At 44.2% G+C, this 14,902-nt stretch overlaps 1 protein-coding gene across 2 annotated transcripts in view; it reads right to left on the reverse strand.

Moving 5' to 3' along the window:
• unc5a (unc-5 netrin receptor A) overlaps positions 1-14,902 on the reverse strand; it is a 299,074-nt gene that overhangs the window by 87,835 nt on the left and 196,337 nt on the right. The window contains exon 6 of one of the 2 annotated variants that reach the window (XM_079501567.1): positions 11,577-11,744. The exons of the other annotated variant lie outside the window; for it this stretch is intronic. Coding sequence (XP_079357693.1) covers positions 11,577-11,744 — 168 coding nt within the window. The remainder of the gene's footprint in view (positions 1-11,576; positions 11,745-14,902) is intronic. 2 annotated transcript variants of the gene reach the window in all.

Consider the following 14,902-nt stretch of genomic DNA (forward strand, 5'->3'; position numbering starts at 1 on the left):
CCCAATGCATGACGCACGTCGTGTGCGCAAGTTGTGCGTGTGTCTGTGTGCGTGTATTGCTATAGATGTGAGGGCCAAATGTCCCCACAATGTAGGCTATAGTAGAATTTGTGGAAATAGACATTGTGTGGACCTGGTTTTCCTGGACCTAACAATATAAAGAATTGCTGGTTAAAAAACAAATATTTGAGATTTAGACTTACAATTCGGTTTAGGGACTGGGGTAAGAGTTAAGCCTGATTTAGATCGACAAGCTCGCAACACGTTGCGCTGTCTGCAACGCATCGTGAGCTTGTAGATTGAGTTAGGATGAAAAATGCCTAAAGAATTTAGGAATAAAATCACAGTCCTAAAAGTTTGATGCCCTCACAAGTATAGTAAAAAAGTGTGTGTGTGCACCGTGCATGTGTGTGTGTGTGTGTGTGTGTGTGTGCGTGTGCGTGTGTGTGTTTGCAGTAACAGGCCCTAATCCCAATGTCCAAAGCCTGGTGGACAAGAAAGCCTCAGAACAAGCCCCATTGAGGGAGGGACATCATCTCCACAGGGTGATGCAACCTCCTTCCTTTCATCATCACATCACATCTCATTCTGTAGCCTACTTTGACCAAATGTAATCTAATAATGGAACATGCATGTCCGATGCTCCTGTGTTCAGCAGCACAGTTGAACCCGGAGACAACCAGACGGACGGAAAGCAATGATCCTATTCATTCAGCCCTGCAGGTCACGTTTGATGTACAGTACAGGAGTAAAACCCCTCGAAGAGAGGATTAACAACATGTGGGTTAGGGAGAGCGGGAAGGAAGGACGGCCAAAATTATTTGAAAGAAAGCAACAAACAAACAAACAAACAAACAAAGCGCAGGATTCATGCTGCTCTGGAAAAAGGTTTCCACCTGCCGTGCTGTGTCTCCTTGGTAATTTGATGTGTCTTTCTGTCACATTCATTCATGCCTGTAATTTATTTATTCTTCAGAAGAACATGGAGGGTACAGTACACAACCTTTGTATCAATATTCACCGTTACACGCGGGCTCGTAGAAGACATGTGACTGCAGAGCCTTTTAAAATGTACATGTTTGCAGTTTTGCTGTTTGTTTTCTCTTTAGTGGATCAAGTCTCCCAGCTCCGCTAGCAAGCCTGAGGCATGGGTACAAAATACAGTATGTCACATAAGTTATGCATATCTTCGGGTTTGTTTGCAATCTCTTTGCAAACAAACAATTGCATTTAATTTTGTTTTTCTAAACCTCCCGAGTCTATGCTCTTTACAACCTGACCCAACCACATCAAAGCAGTTTAAACCAGCGGACTCTGCAATCCTTAGAGCCCCTGACCCCCACCTGAGCTAAATCTATCTATAAATGCACCGTCTGTCTGTCTGTACGTCTGTCTGTACGTACGTGTGTATGGCTGTAATGCACGTAACTCGAGAACCATTCGCCCCACCGACTTCAAATTCGCCACACGCGTTCCACACCACCACAGGGAGTGCAGTGCCCGGTGTCGAGTCCCACGGTTGTCCAGAAGCCACAAACGACCTCTGACCAGGCTCTGGACAGGGCCCCTGCCCATGGTCCATATATGGAGCTGGCCTGTTCTGACATCACAACACTCCATATTTGGGCATGCCTGACACAGAAGTCCATATAGGAATTAAGGGACACAGAGAGACAGATCCAGAAATCTCCATATATGGGCATAAAAGGGACCGACAGACAGATGGGTTGACACGGGTACAACGGGTATTGCATAGCCGGGTGGGGCATGGATCTTCAACTTCCATCGTGTCGGTGCTCTACAGCCGGTCACTGGTCTAGTAATAATAATAATATACAGTATATATATATATATATATATATATATATATATATATATATATATATATATATATAATCACTGAAGCGAAGCAGGCTTGTTTATGTTTAGCGTGTTTTTGAGACATCTTGTGTGCACACTGCGCAGTTGACATTTTGGCCTGAGGCTGGCGCTAGAGCAAAGCCCAAAATCAACAGGGTTCATCCTCCAGGGAGAGCATGAAGGACCAGCGAATACCAAGTTGTGTCCGCGACGCATAGCCAGTTCAATATTAGTATAACCCACACTGAAAAAAAGCCCGACAGCGACGATATTTCGTTCGGGACCAAAACGACAGTGCCTTCCCTGGAGCCCCGACGCTGCTGGAGGCTGGAAAAAACTCTAATGGCTCCCGAGCACATAGGCATTTTGTCCCTGTCCCTCTCTGTAGGAAGTGTTGCCGTGACCCAAGGCTTGGCCTCGGGTGACTCTTTGTCATGACTGTCTCTACTGGCCCTGACCGCAAGTCAATGGCAGTGGTGTTAGTCAATGAAAGGGGGGAGGGGGCTTTGAAAGGGTGGGAGACATACTGTAGAAGGAAAGAGCTAGGGCACCAAAAAGATAGAGAGAGATTCATGGCAAGAAGATGGAAAGACGGGAGAGAGAGGGGGCTGAGAGAGAATCTAGTAGGGTTGGTGTGTGTGTGTGTGTGTGTGTGTGTGTGTGTGTGTGTGTGTGTGTGTGTGTGTGTGTGTGTGTGTGTGTGTGCGTGTGCGCACAGAGCCTAAGGCTTTAGTCTCAGCCAGTCTCCACCTCCACACTCCTTCACAGCATGGGGCCCATCTGATCCTCAACGCGGGGCCCTCTGCCAGCTCTCTCATTAAACAAAATCTCCAGAGACTTAGGCAAAAAATACCCAAACCAGCCAGCAGCGTTCTCCGTGTCCACACTTTACAGACGAGAGAGAGGTTGGGAAGCTCACATTTCGGAGACAAGAGAACCATTGTGAGGCAGACATGAGAACAGACCTGTGTCTAAACGCGTTGTGACGGCTGTCAGTCTGCTGTTGAATGACAGACACACTTCGGTATAAAGCCCAACAGCATGGAGTCATTCTGTTGCTCCATCCTCATGCTGCTGTGCTGATGGGACACTATCAAAAGTATGCCTGTTCTACCCAATGAAATGATATATGGCCGAGGGCCTTCATAAATGAAATATATATGTGTGCTGTAAGGAGAGAGAGAGAGAGCTACGCAATGGAGAGATAAATTATAGCCTTTGCCACGTTTGTTTGGTTTCAAATTTGAATTGATTTGTTTCCACTGTACATTCATTCTTTTGACAGCGTCTTTTTATCCCCCAAAGGCTGAGCACGGCAAATCCAAGAGGCTATTGACAAATTTTAAACAAAGCAGAAGCGGGCCCCGGAAGCCAAATTAAACTAATTCAGCAGTTCTGCAATTCAAAAGATATTCATCTGCCCACCACTGTGTGGGGGTTCGAATCCTCTGCTGTGCCTCCGGGCTTGGCCGAGCCATCCAACCGCAATACAATTGGTTGAGCCTGTGTGGGTGGGATGTCGGCAGGGGGGGGATCTCTTGCACTGCACAAGCGACACCTACGTATTTGGTCTCCCTGCTCTTCTATTGAGCCATTAAGAAAGTACACATTTGAGGTACATTTACTTACCCTTACTTCCTTCCTTCCTTCCTTTTTTTTTTGTTTTTGTTTTTTTACTTCTACTCAACTACATCATGCAGCTTCCTCAGAGGTAAATATTGTACTTTTCTACTCCACTACAATAGTTACTAGTAACGGCTGATTTAGACACTCAAAAATAGCAGATCTACATGCAACGTGAGCTTGTGAGATCTTCTATTTTGAAAAATAAAGTTTGACACATTTAGAAACATTTGAGTACTTTTGAGTATTGAATACCGAGCTTTTACTTAAGTATAAAACTAAATCAAAGTACTTCTGCCACCGCAGAAAGGAGGGGTTGTCTACAACCCTCCCCATGCCAACAGCAGGGTGGTTGGCAGTGACAGGGAACATAGACATCATGGAGGGAACTGGCTAAACAGAGGAGAGAAAAGAAAGGCTTCATATAACCCATTTTTCAAAGATCAACGTACTAAAAACAAGACATGAAATGCGCCAGAGAGCTAAAGACTCGAGACACAATTCCAGGCTGGATAATTAATGAACTCCTGAAAGCAGACAAGAGTAGACAGTAGTTAGCAGTAGTACCGCTAAACAACTTTCAGCAAGGCTGCATGGCGGATGCACCCAAAAATACACCGCATCACTTCTGTATTCAAATGTCAGCCGAGTCTGAATAAATAACACAGCGCATCTGCAGCAGGCTCTCCTGAAAAGACACTCTCCAGTCCTCCTCCAAGTATCCAAGTGGATTAGCCCAGATATCAACCTTTACAATTTCAAGGACCCTCAGTTCGATGTGCATTAAGGCCACGGACCCCCCCATTTATTTTTATCTCTGGGACCCCAATGTACACTGTAACATCCTCAGTGTTTATTTAACTCTGAGATTGTAGATCTGCTATTTTCAGCTTTAGGGTACTTAAATGGCAACAAACAAAAGTGTGGCATCCATAAAACCGCTGTCTTAGGATGTTAGTGTCCTCCCAAGTATAGTAATACAAACGTGTGTGTGTGTGTGTGTGTGTGTGTGTGTGTGTGTGTGTGTGTGTGTGTGTGTGTGTGTGTGTGTGTGTGCACACGCATGTGTGTGTGTTTCAGATGTGTTCGCTGGGCTGTGTCTGCTGTGCACGCTGACAAATGAAGGTAGCAGTGTCAGTTCATCTTCAGGGAAGGGCGGGTGGGGGTGTAGGGGTTGGAGGTATGGGGGTGGGGGTGTCTCCATAAGTACACAACTGCAGCACGGTGGCATCTGTGATTAGAAATAACACCCCATGATCCCTGCCTCTGGGCCCTGGTGGGGTGGACTCTGATCCTGAGGGGACTTACTGCTATGCTCCCCCCCCCCCTTCAAACACACACACCCTGCCCGAGGTCATATGAGCCAAAATAAATATATAGGCCTACTGTAATTCTACATCCTGAGACTGGGAGGTCGGGGTTCGATCCCCGGCCTGGTCATACAAAAGACTCCGAAAAATGGGACTCAGTGCCTCCCTGCTTGGCACTCAGCATAAAGGGTTGGATTGGGGGTAAATCCCTGCGACATACTAGCGTCATATCATCCAGGGGGTGTACTTGTATGTCAAGCTGCCTCACACTACAGAAACAGGAGATAGCCCTATGGGCCTCATGGCTCGGCAAGGCTTACTACTATAGTACATCCGGTTCCGGTTTTCCAAAATAAGGGCTTCACTGAAAAATGCTGGCAGTTAAGTGAGGATTAATTAAATAGCCGCTTTACAAGCCCCCAAAATTTGTGATGCACTGAATATTCGGCCACAGAAAATATTCGGACGAAAATGGCAAAAAATGCATTTTCATCCCATTCAGTTTCGGCCGAATAGGCAGAAAAAATATCACAGAATAGTCAAAACACAGGGTTACCTGTCCTACGTAACCAAATGTTTTGTTTTGATGACGTGATCAAAATGCGGCTAAAAGCACGGCGCACACAGCCGCACACATGCTGGAAAAACACGTATATCAACATACTGTATCAACCACATATAGGTTGATATACGTGGCTGGATCACCACCAACATGTCAGTCTTCTGCGGCTTGGAAATATTTCCAAATATCACATATATTGTTACAATGTTTCAGCAGTCAGTCTGGAATTATTGTGTGCAATTAATACATTCAAAAGTGCCGAATAAATGTTTTATGGACCCATAATAGTGATTATTTTTTAAGTTAGGATTTGCCATAATCAAGTATGTTGCCATAAACAGCTAGGTAGCTTTAAGGTACGGCCATGACAGCAATGGTACAAAAAAAAAGATATCTATTCTAAATGTAAGAAAAGCTGTCTATCTTATATAATATTAATTTTGTGCCTAAGTTCAACCCAACTTCCCAACATCATCACTTAGCAATTCCCTCCCAATCAATGTGATCTATTATTGCATTACCCACACTGTACATCATTTCCTGTTCATATATTAGAACAGGTAAGGCCCTAGTATAATATTAATCATATTCGGGTATTCGGTTTTCTGCCAACTATTTCCTATTTTCGATATTCGGTTTCGGCCAAGAATTTCCCTTTCCGTGCATCCCTACCCAAAATATCACATCACGATGCGTTGTAAGCTTGTAGATCTGTTATTTTCATTTGCAGTTGCACTTCAAACATCACTGCAAATCTGGTTTATTTGGAAAGATTCACAAACTGTCAACTGTATGAAATCAAACAAGAACAATTTAAATAGCTTGACACACAACTTCTAGTATTTTCTCCAAATTCAACACAAAGGGTATTTACTAGTACATACTGTAGTTGACTTACTGCAAACATGATGCATAACCAGACACCAGCTTCTGGCAGCAATCCTGAGGAAATCTTAGCCCAAGTATTTAAATTGTTCTCGTTTGATTTGTTTATTTCATACAGTTGACAGTTTGTGCATTTTTACTAGTTTGCAGTGTATGGTGTTTGAATAACTTAAAGTGCAACTGTCCTACTATTTGTCACATACATTGCTGTATGCGAAATTTGTTCTCCGCATTTAGCGGTGAGCTGCAGCCGTGCTGCGCTCGGGAGTAATTTGTAGTTGATCTAACCCCCCGATACAACCCTTGATGCTGAGTGCCAAGCAGGGAGGCATTGGGTCCGATTTTTACAGTCTTTGGTATGACCCGGCTGTGGATCGAACCCCGACTACCCAGTTTCAGGGCGGACACTCTAACCACAAGGCCACTGAGCGGGTCTACAGTGATTGGTCTACAGTGTCTTTCCAACAGTCTCACAGGAAGGCACAGTGTCATCTCTGTCACAGTGTCATCTCTGTCACAGTGTCATCTCTGTCACAGTGTCCCTTAGGATGGAATTTACACCTCCACTCTCTGGATGTAGGGGTGGGGTGTTAAGCAGGGTGAAGGGCGGGGTGAATGTGTCTAACAATAGAAAGCTGGAACTGATATTAATCTTTTTAAGCTTCATGGAGGTCAAACGCGGTGTGATGCCATGGGCGATGTCAAGCGTTCATGGACAAACACTCTTAGTTCAACTCTCTGTCTAGCTCAATATCTATCAGACATTTTCATGTCAAGGACACCACCCCCCAAATTGATATTTATTACGCTGCAGACCCCCATATGGAAATGTTTTTGCCGAGGGACCACCACAATGGAAGATTTGTGTTGTCACACATTTTCCAAAAGCATTTTTTTCCACAAGCTTGTAGATCAGGCTACTTTTGAATAGCTTAAAGGAGAAATCCAGACCAAAACGCATGTAGAGTTCTCAACGGGCCTGAAAATCAACCGGCCTGGCCCTATACTAGGGCTAAAGTTGTTAAACTGTACATTTCGCTGGGAACTCCCTGGAACCTTCTCAATGACCCCTGGGAGTGGAGGACCTAGATATCATCCTAGAGGCCCGCTACCTCACCCCCCCCCCCCCACCCCTCATGTTACTTACACTGACGTGTGAGAGTGCGCGGCGTGGTGTCTTTACATGGGGGAACGTATGTAATACAAAACGCAGATTGGCAAGGGTAGATAAGCTCTGTTTTTAGGCGGAGAGGAGCACAGGGGAGAGTGGTATTGGGTTTCTCTGCTGCTGACAGAGACATGCGTGGGACATTATTTCTCCTGTGGTCAGCCAGGCACACGTTGCAGAAACCTCTCCAGATTGAAACATTTTCAGTTTTCCCCTGGAAATGAATGCTCCACTTCTTTACACTACAGAGTCACGCAAAAGTAGCCACAAAAACAACCAAACAGCCGATGGTGTGAGCCTGTCGGTGGGTTTTACCATTAACAACCAAACAGCCGATGGTGTGAGCCTGTCGGTGGGTTTTACCATTAACAACCAAACAGCCGATGGTGTGAGCCTGTCGGTGGGTTTTACCATTAACAAGAGCATGTGACTAAATAACTACTTACAGTTGGAGGCCATCGATATTGTCCTTTTCTTTTTGCTGAGGTTTGCGTGATCTGCGCAAAAGGACAGTTAACCCATTTTGGGCGGGAACCCCTTTTGGTGTTTTAAACATTGTTATAATTTAGCTATTGAAAAATAGCAGATCTACAAGCTCATAGCGCGTCACCGAGTGGCGCGCTACGAGCTTGTAGGTCTGCTATTTTTGAAAAATCGTGAAAATATTTATTTCAGAAAACTGGAGGATTTAGAGGTCAGGCCTAAATGGGTCAAATGATAAGGGACAATATCGGTGGCACCCAACTGTATGGATCCATTGGAACAGAAGTTATTTTTTAGGGGCGCCAGCCCCTCCAACATCTGGCTTTTGAAATACTGTGTGGCAGCCAAGTCTATGGACGTATAATGTTTGTTTTGGGCACTTTTAACAAACAGAGTAGCATCCAAGTCTATGGACTTTTAATGTTTGCTTACAGCACTTTAAACAAACAGCCCCTCACTTCACACGAGTGAGAATTCTTCCCCATTTCCTGAAAAGTAAGAGTTTTTGGACATGTTTCTGGCCGACAGCGATGACATGCTCTGTGGTCAGACAGGCTGCAGAAAGAGCAGCTTCTGTCCACAAACTGATGTTCTGTCTGCTCATCCTACGGTCCTGTCCATAGTACTGTCTTGTCCTGTATAGTGTATACTGTCTCGCCCACTGCAGTGCTTTTCAACCCTGTATACTGTATATCAAGGTCCATTATTTAATAACTATTGTAACTAATTTGGCAGCAGTAACATTAACGTTTTCTCTCAGTCAGTTGATTCTTCATATCCATATGAGTGAAACGGCCGGGTTGATTTGTTTATTTTTCAAGCACAGTTCTTATATGAGGCGATCTAAAGTACATGAACCCGTGGACTTAGCGCCCTCTAGGGATATTGACATCAGACTTCGGTGCTCTCCGTTTGATGAGATTTAGCCTCTCAGACCCAAAACGTAGAATATTTTGTTGACGTTGGATACGATTTTGTCCACAATTCCATGCTGTATTGATGTGGTACCATAGGAGAGATAACAGGGAAACGTTGATCAAAATAACAATTCTTCTACATTCTTTTATTGTGTAGACTTCTTGTCTAATTCTTCTTGTAAAATGCCCTTACGGTTCCCTTTTGGTTTAATTTTACGCTCTCAAGAGTTAAAGATCTATAAGGGTCCATTTGGTTACCAACTCTCCGTCATTTAGCTGGGGATGGAACCCTCTCAAGGACCACTGGTTGAAAACCACTGGTCTACTGTACATGCTCTGCATTTTGCCTCCTGCACAAGTGCAGTACATTGTGGGCTGTTTGTTTTTCCTCCATGGTCCTCAGTTTACTCATGTCCTTGTGCTTCGTTCCTACCTGGTTTAACGCTGCATCTAACTCATCTATTTCTCTACTGTACCTCTACTATCTATGCCTCCCTTTTGCTGCTGTGCTCTCCCTCTTTCTTTCTTGTTTGCTCTCTCTCTCTTTCTTTCTTTCTTGTTTGCTCTCTCTCTCTTTCTTTCTTTCTTGTTTGCTCTCTCTCTCTTTCTTTCTTTCTTGTTTGCTCTCTCTCTCTCTCTCTCTCTCTCTCCTCTCTCTCTCTCCCCCCTCTCTCTCTCTCTCTCTCCTCTCTCCTCTCTCCCTCTCCCTCTCCCTCTCTCTCTCTCCTCTCTCTCCCCTCTCTCTCCCCTCTCTCTCCTCTCTCTCTCTCTCTCTCCCCCCTCCCTCTCTCTCTCTCTCTCTCTCTCCTCTCTCTCTCCCCCCTCCTTCTCTCTCTCTCTCCTCTCTCTCTCTCTCTCTCTCTCTCTCTGTCACAGGGGTAATGTAGGTCTGTAAATGAAGCGGCCTGAACCTCCATCTCAGGCTGCCAGGGATCGATATGTGCTGTTCAGCATTGGGGTGGGGGGGATGGGAGGATGCTCTGTGCCCTCCTCCTCACAGGGGAGTGGAGTGGGCAGGCGAAGCAGCAAGCATCCTGCAACTCCTCACGTGTAAACACGGCGCACAGGCCACAATAATTCAACCTTTTACTGCCCTATATTTACTACATGGTTTGAGCGCAGAACAATAACAGATATACCGGCCGGTTTGACACAGTGCCCTGGTAGAGCCTTTAAAGGGGCATGATGAAACCCCAGGCTGATTTGGTAGTTCCAGTTCCAGTTCAGGTTAGAAATAAACTACAGCCGATAAAACAAACATGGCTGAGTCTGACTAGTAAGCAACACAGCTGCACCAAACAAATGAATATTGAGTGTTATATCTTCATAGGTATGTCCAGGGCCAAGGGGCATGCCAATGTGCAAGCACGCCAGACACAGTCATTATTCATTTGATTAGCTGCAGCTGTGTTGCTTACATTGCGGTGTACTATAAGGTCAGTATAATGGCAGCCTGCCATGTTTTTACCCTGCTGTAGTTTTTAACCTGAAGTGGAAAACAAACTACAAAATCAGCCTATTAGTTTCATGCCCCTTTAAAGCCAGCGGTGGAAGAAGTACTCGACTTCTTTTTTTTTTACTTAAGTAAAACTAGCAATATCACCATACAAAAATACTTCAAGTCATAATATTTGACTTGAAGTAGCCTACATAAGGTAATGGCATCAATATATATGGTAATACTTGCTATGCATGTCCATAATGTTGTATAAACATACTTAGCCTATGCATTACAATCTTATAATTAAATAATTAAAGTTATAAGCACTCACACATATTCATAATGATTCATAACAATAACCATAACACATTGTAAAGAATTGTGTAAATAATGATATAAGGTCAAGTGTAAATGCATTGTAAAATGCTTATAACACTCATTTCAAAACACGCTATAAGAGTGTTATGACACTTCCTATACTTAATTTTGATAGCTGTCATTGTCATAGACATTGTAATTATTTTACTGCATAATGCTTTATAACAACCACTCTTATAATGGGCTTATAGGCTCCTCATTACCATCGATTGAGTCCATCCACAAACAACGCTGCCAGTCTAAGGCCCTCAGCATCATCAAGGATGCCTCCCACCCCAACAACAGACTGTTCCACCCCTCCCATTCACAGAGGAGAAAGGGCTACAGATGCCTCAATACTTCAACCACCAGATCCAGAAACAGCTTCAGTCATTGTTCCCCCCCCCCCCCCCCCCCCCCTAGCTACTACATAGCTACTTCCAAAGCTCCACACATCGCCGCGCGGCTCTCTGTGAGCGTGCAGATGTGAAGAAGAAATTTGGTGTAGAGAGAAAATGGAGCAGACCAAGTACAGAGCCAAATGTCACATTAACAAATATGAATTCAACATAGAACAGATCATGTGTAAACAGACAAAGAACACAGTTTCATACAGTATGGAGTGGGGAGTCCATGCTTCATCTCTCTCTCGGCCTGAAAAAACATTGATAAAGCACTACAAAACAGTTTGTAGCTTGTGTGTGCTTGACAATGTGTCAACACCCAGCTGAATGCAGGCAAACAGCACACACATGGAACGGCCCAAAGGTTCGCAAAAGCTCTGCTCGCAAGCAAAACGGTGTTGCGGTGCAAAATCGAACGGCAAAAAATAAATTAAAAAAAAAGATGAACACAAGACCTCTGGATGCAAAAAGAAAACAAAAAGCCCCAAAAAAAGGAGAAGCCACGTGATAAGAAGCCAATAAGCGCCACAGAGTACAGCACAGGAAGCGGCCTGTCTGGGAGTTACCTGGACAGGTGGCCACGCAGGCGCTTTTCTGGACATTCTGGCCCTCGCACGACGTGCCTCCGTTCAGCGGAGTGGGGTTGGTGCAGCTGCGACTCCTCTTCTGCCAGCCACGCCCACACACGGCGCTGCACGCCGACCAGGTGGTCCACGTGGACCAGCCGCCGTTGACTGTCCGTCCGTCCGCCGGACCAGACCGCCCGCCGCGGTGGGGGGAGGTGGAGGGGGGGATGGAGAGGGTGGGGGGTGGTGGGGAGGACCATGGATGGAGGGAGGGAAGGGACAGAGCAGCCAGGATTACCCGACATGCACCAAGGAAAGAAAGACGTGTGTTGTGTAGTAAAGGCTGTGACTGGTCCAGTATTTTCTGATTATTATTCTAGCAACCCGTGCTTCTTCGATCAAATAATTGAAGTGTGATAATTGAGTGTGTATAAAAGTTGTAAAACATGTTTTATAATGTATTTATGTAGCCTACAGTATGTGGTACGTGTTCTTCTCCTTGCTCTTCCTCCATCTATATCCTCCTCCTTTCTCAAAATATACAAATGACGGAACGCACACGAAAAAAGAAAAAATAATTTCACCCACTTCTTTTCACCTTACAATAAACAAAGGTGATTCTGATTCAGACTACCAATTAGGAAAGAGAGACACGACGGCCATCTTTGACCTTATGTTGGGAGTATATAACAGAATAACTGACTGAATAAAGCAAAGAAATGGCATTATGCAATATGAATGAATTCAAAACAACATGACCTACAGTATACCACTGATGCTGGGAGATGCCAAAATTATTGTGAGCAATGCACGCCGCAAATTTAATCCAGTTTAGTTTAGCTCATGACAACTGGTGTTTTCACAATGTTTAGTGTGACTAAACATTTAGTGTGACTATTGTTTTTCAATATTTACATTTGTTACAAATGGGACATATATTATTTAGCTGTATAAGTTATCCTAAGAAATGAGTGGTTATTGGCAGTAGACCGAACTGCATCCTATTCATTAGTGACTCCCCTTCGCTTCAAATGACTTCAGACAACTCAGAAACGATGCTCTTTTCTGTGTTGTGTGACAAAATGTAAGCACATTTAGTCATTTACGTTTCCTTGCAAAACACGTCACTTACTGTGCGCCGCTACGGTTTTACACCACTGTCTATGTCATACAATTTGATTATGCAAATCCAAGTGGGCTCAGGTTAAAACCGCATAAACCCTACACTTCATTGACTATAGAGTCTCCCAGTAAACTATACTAGGCCCTAGTATTGCACTTGCACTAAACTACTTACTCTTCCATTATTGCAGATTAAAATGCTCTACTGTTTGTTCATATTTTATTTTGAAAACGCCCAAAATTCACCCCAATGAACCGGAAGTAAAGGCCATTAATTACTACCAGTCGATATTTTCACCTTCATCAGAAGCGTTAATCCTGTAACCACCAATTTTTTAATGAGCTCCTAACATCAACGTTCTGTTCAATGACCTCAATCGGAGCCTCAATTCCTAGAAAAACGCTGCTAAAGATGGCAGCGAATACAGCAGTCTATGCAGCGGCCATCTTGCTACAGGCAGCCATTACAGCAGTCTATGCAGCGGCCATCTTGCTACAGGCAGCCATTACAGCAGTCTATGCAGCGGCCATCTTGCTACAGGCAGCCATTACAGCAGTCTATGCAGCGGCCATCTTGCTACAGGCAGCCATTACAGCAGTCTATGCAGCGGCCATCTTGCTACAGGCAGCCATTACAGCAGTCTATGCAGCGGCCATCTTGCTACAGGCAAATACAATACCGAGCCATGCGTTGCCTAGCGAGGGGGAACCTACTACTCTATTAGATATTAACAGGACCATTCTGAATCAATAAAAATCACACCCGTGTGAAGTGAGGGGCGCTCTTATCATCATACTTCAATCATACGTCCTCACCTTCGTTTTCAATGTTTGTGTTTACACAAACACTCAAAGCTGGACATAGGATGTGCTAGCGCCCCACAGAATATCTGTGAAAGACGCTCTGGCCGTCTGGGCAAACCATAAAAAAGAGGTGACAGACGACCCTCGCATGCAGGTAATACAGCATTTGACCACAGAGCCCATTGCTATGATTCTCATTTCATACTGTAGAGAGAGTGCACGTCGGGCATTCACTCTGAATCCCTGTTATTGCAGCTGCAATCATTTGGCACGCTGCATTGCACCCCGTGCTCTATCTCAACCTGGCTATGGGCACATAATTGGCGCTGCATAAATTGGATCATGGCAGGTGATTACATCAAATCAAGCTGGTTTGGTTTATAATCAACGACTGTATTAGATTTCTGCGTTCACAGTGTTTAGCCACCAGCCTTTCAGGCTATACCGAGATTCCGGATTTTGTCGTCGCTGTCGGGCAAAAATAAACCTTTTTATGTCCAAAACCGTTACGTTTCAGCAAATTGAATGTGTTCCAAATGGAACCAATGTAGTCCAATATAGATGCTAAGGCTCAACCGACGGACACACTTTTTCAATAGTAGCACACATAGCCAATCTTCAAGCTCACAACGCGTGAGAGGGTGAGAGAAAGAGGACACACACACACACACACACACACAGAGAGAGAGAGAGAGAAAAAGACTCAGGGCTCTATTTTCATTCATGCTGAACCCCTTATAGCAGGGGGCTGACTTGTAAAGATTCGGCTTTTGGTGACTAGTTTATGAATTTTGGCGTGGTGTTAGGTATGGGTATATGGTTTTCAAAAAGCTGTGCAAACGCGTTGGGTGCGCCCCCTAGTGGTCTGTTTTCACACCATGCCAAAATTAAAAAAGCAGTTACCAATTGAGCTAAAATACTAAACTGGGATTTAATGTAAATTAATGTAAAAATGCAATGATGCACTTGGTAACTGCTTTTTTAATTTTGGCATGGTGTTAGGTATGGGCATAAGGTTTTCAAAACCCATCGCAAACTAATTTGGCTCACCAAATGGTCGGTTTGCAGTGAAACCATAGGCATTTTAAGCTCTCAGCAGCCATCGTGGACGCCATCTTGAAAATCTAGATGTTTGTTTTTCGTAAAGATTTAGTATGTTATTTAGCACACCCAATAGTAACAGAATCCTTTGCGAAATCTCTTCTCTATCAATTATTTGGGGTTTCAACCATCTACTAATTATTGGTTTCATTGCAAACCGACCACTAGGGGGTGAGCCAAATTAGTTTGCGATGGTTTTTGAAAAGCTTATGTCCATACCCAACACCATGCTAAAATTCAAAAAGTAGTTACCAAGTGCATAATTGTTATGATTTTTTACATATTAAATCCCAATTTAT

Source organism: Electrona antarctica (genome assembly GCF_951216825.1).
Source record: "Electrona antarctica genome assembly, chromosome: 1".
Taxonomy (NCBI): domain Eukaryota; kingdom Metazoa; phylum Chordata; class Actinopteri; order Myctophiformes; family Myctophidae; genus Electrona; species Electrona antarctica.